We start from the raw sequence: 9,289 nt of genomic DNA on the forward strand, positions 1-9,289 counted from the left end.
CATGAAATTTTTGCGGAAAAATCTGAAAAGTATTCAAAATTAATGAAACAGTCAGTCAAGTCATCGTGCAAAAGTTTGGGTTCACCCCTCAGTATGGCACCTTTACGAGGTGCGTTACGGGGTAAGATCTACCATATTGTACTCTTGTTGTATCTGTTCTTGTGAATACTTATAAGTTACGGTCGGAAGAGTATAAGAGAGTAACAAGCCACTAAGACCCACCTATTTGTCCTAGATGATGAGGAGGTCGAAGTGGAAAAATGGCTCAATCAGCAACTGAGGTTGGTTTCAACTCATGAGACAATTTCTTTCCGAGTTCAAGAGTTTATCATTCGATATCTAGGAGGGAAACGATTCCGAATCGGTGGAGTAGCAGAACTCTTAAATTCTAAAATAAGCTTTCTGTTTCAAGGAATCTAAATGTCTCATGCGATGAAACCTGTTCACAGTTTCAAAAAACGACTTTGAATCTTATAAGTAGAAGCAATAATTTGATACGCTAGAGTACCGATGCATGGTCAAAATCAGTATCATTCAACCAGCTTAGTGGCCGAAACTGATTAAGGGGCGCACTTTTGAGAGTTTGATGGTGACAAACTGTTTTCTCCAAAAGGTATAAATAGCGGTATCTTTTTCTAAACAGGCTCTATGCAAAATGGTAGAGAATGATATTTGTACAAAAACGACTACTTCATTATTTCTCAATAGTAATGGAGTAGAACGACATGCACTAAACAAAGGACACGGGTATACCACAAAAGATCAAAGAAAACTGGTCGCAGTGGCTCATCCTGAACAGAAAAAAAATGGTATATCGTGCAAAAGTTTGGGTTCACCTGAACTTACTTAAATCTGTGAAATCTCAAACCAATCATGTTCGCGCCATTATTTGCGCTCAGAAAAGCTCAAAACTATTAAAATCGGTTGAAAAATAGCTGAGATATTGACAAAAATGATGCGCGTGCGGCTCAGGTGAACCCAAACTTTTGCACGATTTGCATCATACTGAGGGGTGAACCCAAACTTTTTCACGATGACTTGACTGACTGTTTCATTGATTTTGAATACTTTCCAGATTTTTCCGCCAAAATTTCGTGGGGTCTCTTCAAAGAATAGAAGATTACGATTCTAATGACACCTTGATTTAAAATTTTGGTCGACCCATTGCTGAGGAAATTAGATATGATTTTTCAGTGTGTTTTTTGAAAAATGTTTGCGGTAGCCGCCGAGTTCTACCGCAGCTGTCAAAATTCTACGGCAGGCTTCGAAATCATTCTATCATTGAAGCAAACAATTCAATCATAGTATGTTTGAAAGAGAAAGCGCTATGAAAAACACCAACAAACAACAATCATCAAGACGGTATCCAAGGTATCATTGAAGCCTACTGACCATTTACCACTGCAAATCAGTGATGTGACAGCTGCGGTAGCTTTCCGTTGAACCGTAAAACGGAAAGTTTTCTCTGAAATTGCAATAAATCAAATTAGTTACAAATAAAAGTAAAATGTTGAAAAAATATAAATTGGAGCTCCTGTAACTACCATGATGTACAAAAAAATGTAAATAGTCAAAATTCTTGACATTGCAATCAACAATCTTGAATTACAGCCTACTGAGATCAAGCTATAAAACTTGTGGTGTCAAATATAATTCACCCCCTGTAGTTTTATAGCTGGCGTAAAAAGCTGGAAAGATTACCATTAATCATGCGATTTGGGACGTATTTGAGGTTTTGTTCGACTTTTGTAGGAAGGCCCGCCACTGTGTGATGGTTTGAAAATGTACACATTACACCCTAGCGAAACCGGTTCCGGAATACTCCGAAAAACCGGCCAAATCTAAATGTTGGTCCTCTTGGTGCTCTTTTAAATCGGAATGAAAAACCATAAAATTTGAACCGTCATTATATGCATGTGTATGAACTAGCATTGGGCAAATTTGATCTGAACATCGATTTTACTAAATCGATTCAAATTCGATATGTCGAATCGATTCACCGATTTAATCGAATCATTTGAATCGATGTTTTTGAATCGATTCAATTTGCAAGCTGCTATGAAAATTTACAAAAACATGGTCTCAAAATAAGACCAAAGGCAATTGCATATGTTTTTTAAATCCCTTCAATTGAATTACGTTGGAGATTAAAAATTATATATCAAACACTTCAAGTCTGATTCAAAATTAAGTTTATTATTCATCGACTCAATAACAAATTCTAAATAATTTCATTCTTTTAAATCGAAACAAAAAATCGACTGAATAAAATATATATTTCGTCCTGAACTTATTCTAAATTTTTATTCGATTCCAAGTTCACATCGTAATTTTAGGTCAACCATTATCCTGAGCCCATTGCTTGCTTTGCAACGCCTGAGACGCTACACCACCAGAATGCAACAGCGTGGAAAATGTTGCAGGAGGCACGCTTGCAGCGACACGGATAAATGTTGCACGATGGTAGTTACACGGAGAAAAACGAATATACTAGTTAGTGTATGATATATTACTTGTTCAATATTATGCCCTTTTATTCTTGAGGGTGCTTAAAAATTATTCCCCGAATTATTATATTTTATGCTTTACCATGCTTATTCACGATTAATTTTTTGCCCTGCATATGTAGTGAATCACGTTACTCTTGGGACTTATTCAAAATAAAATGGCATTTTGTTCAGTTCTGGTTCGTCATCTCATCGCGTTATTCAATCATTTCCGTAATTAAAACCCATTATAGAAAGTTTTTCTTTTCAATCAAAGTGTCGTATCATTCCGACTTTTTTGTCTGTGTCTCAAGTGAAAACCGTCGAAAAAACGAACAGAAATGTGTTGGTAGATCATCCTTCACCGCCACCGCCTTTTCGCAATTTTCACTTCGGAAATAGCATCATCGAAGGGAATGAGAAATCAGAAAAACCGCCACAGAAAGCGATCAAGAACTCAGCACTTGAAAGTAAAATATGGAACCGATAATATCGAGAATGAAGGTAAGTTTGTTCATCGTATTCATTTGGAATTTCGTCATCATTTTGTCAAACTTTTCCAGATTGTTCTATGGAAGACCTCATCCATTTCGGTTGTCGAGAGCACGATGGAAGCAACTGCGGCAAATATGCGGAAACTGGATTTTTAACGCTACGAATAGGTAGCAAAGTCAGATATAACTGCACATGATTAATGTTAAAATAAAATTCACTAAATGCAAAAATCTACATTTTAGTATTTTTCTGGTCTTTGTTTACTATGATTAACGAAAATGGCTTTTTTTTATTCATATCACAATATTTTTGAACATTAAGCATCAAACGCATACTTTCCAAATAATCATTTACCAATATAAAATTCGTTTATACTAGCCAAGCTTAAAACGTTAAAATGCACCGCAATGAGTGAATAGACCGAATATGGTTTTAGAATAGTATTTAAGCCATCTAGTATAATATTTTCTTAGCGTGTAACGCTACTCGTCGGAAGATGGCGGCAACATTCGCATCGCATAAGTAGCGTTTCATTCGTAGCCCAACAGAATGCAACATGTATGAGACGCAACACGTGAGGGATATGCGATTCGCCTGGGTGAAACTTGGAAGCACGTGATCGGGATTTAACATTTTCATTGATAGTCCGCGTGATATACATTCATAATCTCTCTAGTTTACATGTGGGTAATTTTGGAAATTAATCTAACTTTGTTGGAAAACAGCTCAATAAAATAATAAATCTTTGAGTCGTATCCGTCAAAGGATGCAAGCTCTAGTGGAATTAAATGGTACAGTAGTAAATTCGGTTTTTATTTGGTGGGCTCAAAAGTAAAGGGGCAAGAGCCATTCTTCTTCTTCTTGGTATTAACGCCCTCACTGGGACAGAGCCTGCTTCTCAGCTTAGTGTTCTTATGAGCACTTCCACAGTTATTAACTGAGAGCTTTCTTTGCCAAAGTTCCCATTTTTCGCATACGTATATCGTGTGGCAGGTACGATGATACTCTATGCCCAGGGAAGTCAAGGAAATTTCCAATACTAAAAGATCCTGGACCGACCGAAAATCGAACCCAGACACCTTCAGCATGGCTTTGCTTTGTAGCCGCGGGCCTTAACTACTCCGCTAAGGAAGGCCCCCATAGGGCAAGTGACATTTTCCGTCCAACAGAAAAAAATAACTTAATTAGTACTTGATTGATTATTTTGGCATCCATACAATTTGTACAAACTTATTCGAAAATCGTCATCTGTAAACGGATTCGCCAAGAACCTAACAACTGATACCTCGGTAATCATTAAAAAAGTTTTAAAATTATGAATTTCTTATTCATATTATATGAATAGTAGCTATGATAGCTTGCAATGATTTATTTGCAGTATTCTTCCCGAAATTCGTTCATCCTGTCTCGTGTGTAATCTTCGTTAACAGCCGTCACCGGTTCCCTATTCGGAGGGCAGAACTTCTGCCTCGAACGGTGTTCCAAACTCTGCACCACAATGTACTCCACGTAGATTCGTGGCATTTTCCGCACCCGCCAACTTTTCATCGACAGCCGTCGATTCTCATTGTACTGCCAGAAGAGAAGCACCCGTTTCGGGATTTCAACATCCGTTCCGGCCACCACGGCTGAATAGTTCTGGCCCGGCTCGAAGTGGAGCGGTTTCTGGGACAGGTCCATCGATCCGGATCGTTCCCAATGCTTTCCAACGAGCTCCACTGCCAGTGTGCCGATTTCAGGGCCAAGGATACGGCTTTCTACGTCGTTCGATATATGCAATGTTACCTTGAAATGACTTCCTTTAGTAAAAGGATTCACGATTTAGTTTTAAATCGACTGATTTCAATGAGTTGATACTCACTGCAGTATGGCGAATGATCTGCGGTGATCATGAACGCTCGTACTTGTCCTGGAACGGTCATCACTCCGTTTTCAATCAATCCTCGGTAGCTGTTCCACGCATTTGGGCCGAAGTCGATGCAGTAATGTCCATCCTCATTGCACTCGAAGCAATCTCCGGCTAAGAAACGCTCCAACGACTGGCATCCGATGGCTACGGATGAACAGCGCCTTTGGATGGCGTTGAGGTACAGCTCGGGACTACTCATGTAGTTACAACGTAATCCAAGCTGCGTAGTGTGCGTCGATTCGTCACATCCTAGATGGGGGTGACCTCCGGTTGGGTAGAAGTCCACATGCCCTATCGATTGATACCATATCGCATGTGTATGGATTACATCCACGAACTTGGCATCCGAATTGTCCAAACGTACGATCGGATCGGTGTCGGCGAACATTTCCACAACCGGATCCATTCCGGTGATCCGACCCAACCGAAGGCCAAAATCTTTCTGCAAGTAATAGCCAACGTATCCGCAGAGATGCGCCCCCAACGAATGACCTAGGAGGTGAACCTTATCTAGGTTTGGTATTCCAGTTTCTGTATAGATCATGTGAATCATGTGAGCAGTAATGGCTCCAACCAGGCGACTATCCGAGACGTGTTGCAGGTTACCTAGAGGCGAGGTCCTTCGCCAGTCTATGGTCAGTACGGATGCTGTACCAGAGGTATCGTTCAGCAGAAGTGCTCTCACAAGTCTATGAACCTACGATGATAAACTGATTATTGCACAGTCCTTCGGATTATCTAGCCTGACTACTCACCCAAGGTTCACCTCCGGCTGCAATGTGATCATGAGCAATGACATACAGCATACCTTCGGACTCGATGCCCAATTGCGGGATCCCATCTGGATCATCCAGGTCAACGTACTTTGGACTGTTTTGGGCATGTTTGTTGTAAACCGAAAACCGAACACCCAACTCTTCCGGTGATCGTGGGTATACCAGGGGACGCCTTTCACTAACCCATGGGTAGTCAAAAGAGAAACATCCGTAGATACCGTAACAACGAGAACCTTTGTCGACTGGAACAAAAATGACATTCAATCGTATTTCAGATTTCGACTCAACCCTTGCCGTTATTAATAGCGCAATCTCTATTTTTACACAACAGCGATAAGAACCGCGTTCAGCCGTCGAACTTACTGTTCGTGTTTGGCACGTTGTGAATCGCCCGATACAAGCAGTTGTTCCACGGATGGTTTACCATGAAGAGCATGGTTTGCAGCATAAACCCTGTGTGACTGGCAACTTCCATGATGGAACTCTTCTAAAATACTCAGTCAAACTTATCATCAACTATTTGTCATCCGACTGACTTCTGCTCTGATTCGGGATTTGAACTTCACTAGTTGCTTTCGATTATGAGACTGACATCAGTAGTTGATTACGACTACGCGACAGAACTCAATGGACTTAAACTCAGGGTGGTGCAATCGGGGGTTTTCGGTTAAGTTTGAATCGGAGCAAGGGCTGACCTTGACAATTTCTGTTTGTATGGTTTATAGTCGATAATACAAACATTCAAGTTGCTGTAGAAATTTTAGAAAATCGATTGAGTATTTTATTTTGTGGCATTTTGTGAAATCTATACCATAATTTCGGGTGAAATTGATCACTTTTTACAGTTTTTGAAGTCTGTTTAATTTAATGTTAATAATCCACCACAATTGAATGCAGGAAAACATTTACGACGGTAAATCTCGTTACCTCACGTATCGAAATTCGTTATCAAAAGTTATTTTATTGCTGATAAGTATCTCTAAAACAGAATGAAATTAACCATGTGTTGATATATTGCTCGTTTGTTTCAAAACCAACTCTTCTCTTCATACTTGAGGTCCCTAGAAAAGAGAATGTTTGCTGAATTCTCAATCTCAATCTCAATCGCAATCTTAAACATATAGGAATCTTGAAATCAAAATCTCGCGTTTAGTATCATAACATCGTAATTGCAGTGATCGATTTTCTCTTTAGCTAATATAAGTTAAAGGTTTGCCAAAGGCCAAAGAAAGCATGCGGACTTAGCTTTTTATTCCCCAGGGGCTACCTAGCCTACGGTTTCTAACGGTACGACAACAGGCAAAAACTTATGAAAAATAGTTTTTAAAATATTTTTTGATCACAAATGTGCTTTTTTAAGTGAAAAATGAATAACAAAAGGGTAGCTGATACAATAACTACGTGTAAACTTGCAGTAACATTTGGATCTCTGCTTTGCCATTTTTTTTCATATCTCCGTTTGGTATGATGAGGCGTTGTTAAAAATCACGCTGGATTTTATCAGCACAAAATCCCAGGTCTCCTGTCAATTGATGCCGTTGCGACGACCAGCTGTTCCGAAACGTCTCGTAAAATGGCTTATTGCGAATTCCAATGTACACAGTAACGCGGATCTACTTAAACCTGAGTTGTTTCAACGCAAGAACCTAAATTTGGATAAATTTCAAAGGCCTCCAACAGGTACTTTGTCTCTAAAGCCATAAGAAAAAAAATACTTTAATTTGATTTGATTCAACGGAAAATTGTGTTCATTCAATCCAAGATTGAGATTTGTTTACTGGGCTCTACTGGGCCCCCATTGGGTAGGTGCTACTCTCTTTTTTTGACAACATTGATGCACGGAGAAAACGAAGTACTCAAAAATAAGTATTTTTATACTCAAAATTAAGTTAAGACTGTGGAACTGAAGATATGGGTGATTTACATTCTGCCAAATACGTAAATTCAACCCAAACTTTGAGTTGTTCAACAGGAACTCAAATCTGAGTAAAAAATACTTGTTCAATTTATTGCGCCCTACTGACGTACTGTCTGATTAGAAAATATGATGAAAATTTATTTTGTTTTCACATATTACTGCTGGTATTCAGGGTATTTAAAATCATCCCGAAATAACAGTCTTACCAGTTAATCACACAACAATGCAAACGATCATTAATTTGTCAAACACTTAGAAAACACAAAACTGAGTAAATATAACTCAACATAATTAATTCAGATTGCGTACTAGCCATTGGGTACTTTAAACTCAATTTTGGATGAAAAAATGCGTCTGCCATTTTGAAATGTCAAAGCTGATCATTTTAAATCAGTCACAGTCGGAGTCAGAGGCATTAGCTAAAAAATCGTAATTTTCTTTAAAGATAATCCCAAAATTGTTTAAGAACATTATTTGTGCTTAATTATTTGTGTTCCTGACGTCGTTTCACACAAAACTCCGGCAGCCTTCCAGCAAATGTTCAGGAAAAAGGTAAATTTTCATCGTAGAATTTTGTGTGCCAAAATAATAAAGTTAATCCCTTCCTTTTCAGGATTCCAATCATCCTGGGTCAACGATTGTCGGAGTGAAGAAGTTTCTGTTGCCGGTAAATTTACTGCGCAGTTCCCGGTAACTAAAACCCCATCTTTAATTCTGCTCGCCATTCCTGTTACCCACCATGCACGATTTTCGGAACCGAAAAGCTGGTTACTGCCGTTCCAGCCACCCATCCGGTTCGTAATTTGACGCTCCCGGAGATCGGAACCAACATGGTGATTGGTGTAAATGTGATATAATTGTGATGAAGTGAATAAAATAAAATGTGAAAATAATTTCGTAAAATAAAATAAAATAAATGGTTGAATTCTGTTTCCTTTACCAATCATAAAAGAAAACCTCATGCGGATTTTGATTATTTGTTTGTTTGCATTTCCCTTCGATCAAAAAACTACCTAATTTTGAGTTTTTTCACCTTAGGTTACATTGGGTAAATACTACCTACCGAAATAATTCAATGCAGCTACCCAAATTTGAGTACTAGGCTATTTACTCAAATTTGGGGTAACGCACGAACGTGCCGAGTTGGGTTACAAGAACCCAAATTTGAGTACCGTAATCCGGGGTATCATTGATCGGAATGACCCATATCGTAAAAAATTCGTATCGCCATATATTGATGGAACCTTTTCAAATCATGAATGGTTCTTCTCTTTCTTATATTCATAAGCTAATAAAAGTGAAGATTATTGCGTAAATTGCGTTTACCTTATGCGTAAATTTATCAACTTTTCGAAACAGTTATTTCAATGGGTAAGAATAACACTACCGAACATTCATGTCTCACATAAGTTCTGCAAACGATATGAGCAATAAGAATGCGGTTCTTACTAAAAAAGGCATCGCCGAAAACGATTCCGTTGTCAAAACTTTCATAAGTATGCTCAATTAGGCAACATTAACGAATTACTGTTACGAATATATTATTCCCTTAGGAAATTGCCTACCTTTAGGCGTATTCCGTGGTTTGAGGTGTTTTTAATTTTGAAATAACTTTAAAATTAAATGACTTGTAAGCGTTTGGCCTTCATATTCGGCTTCGGGGGCCATGATTTAAGTAAGTAACGACATTTTCAATATTTTCGAA

General features: G+C 38.6%; 1 protein-coding gene across 1 annotated transcript; it reads right to left on the reverse strand.

Moving 5' to 3' along the window:
* Positions 1–4,165: 4,165 nt before the first annotated feature.
* On the reverse strand, positions 4,166–6,393 carry LOC5574426 (pancreatic lipase-related protein 2). The gene is made up of 4 exons (XM_001661391.2): positions 6,030–6,393; positions 5,646–5,908; positions 4,843–5,587; positions 4,166–4,780 (listed from the first exon to the last, which is right to left on the reverse strand). Exons 1-4 carry the CDS (start codon positions 6,139–6,141, stop codon positions 4,350–4,352), a joined length of 1,551 nt encoding a protein of 516 aa, XP_001661441.2. The 5' UTR covers positions 6,142–6,393; the 3' UTR covers positions 4,166–4,349.
* Between the last annotated feature and the right edge of the window lie 2,896 nt (positions 6,394–9,289).

Source organism: Aedes aegypti, chromosome 1 (assembly GCF_002204515.2).
Source record: "Aedes aegypti strain LVP_AGWG chromosome 1, AaegL5.0 Primary Assembly, whole genome shotgun sequence".
NCBI lineage: Eukaryota > Metazoa > Arthropoda > Insecta > Diptera > Culicidae > Aedes > Aedes aegypti.

What these genes read in the sequence shown, in the direction of transcription:
- LOC5574426 (XM_001661391.2), bottom strand. Translation starts at nt 6,141, where the DNA reads ATGGAAGTTGCCAGTCACACAGGGTTTATGCTGCAAACCATGCTCTTC. An exon ending in CAACGTGCCAAACACGAACA is followed by an intron (nt 5,909 to 6,029) that starts GTAAGTTCGACG and finishes TTTTTGTTCCAG; the next exon opens with TCGACAAAGGTTCTCGTTGT. An exon ending in CAGCCGGAGGTGAACCTTGG is followed by an intron (nt 5,588 to 5,645) that starts GTGAGTAGTCAG and finishes TTATCATCGTAG; the next exon opens with GTTCATAGACTTGTGAGAGC.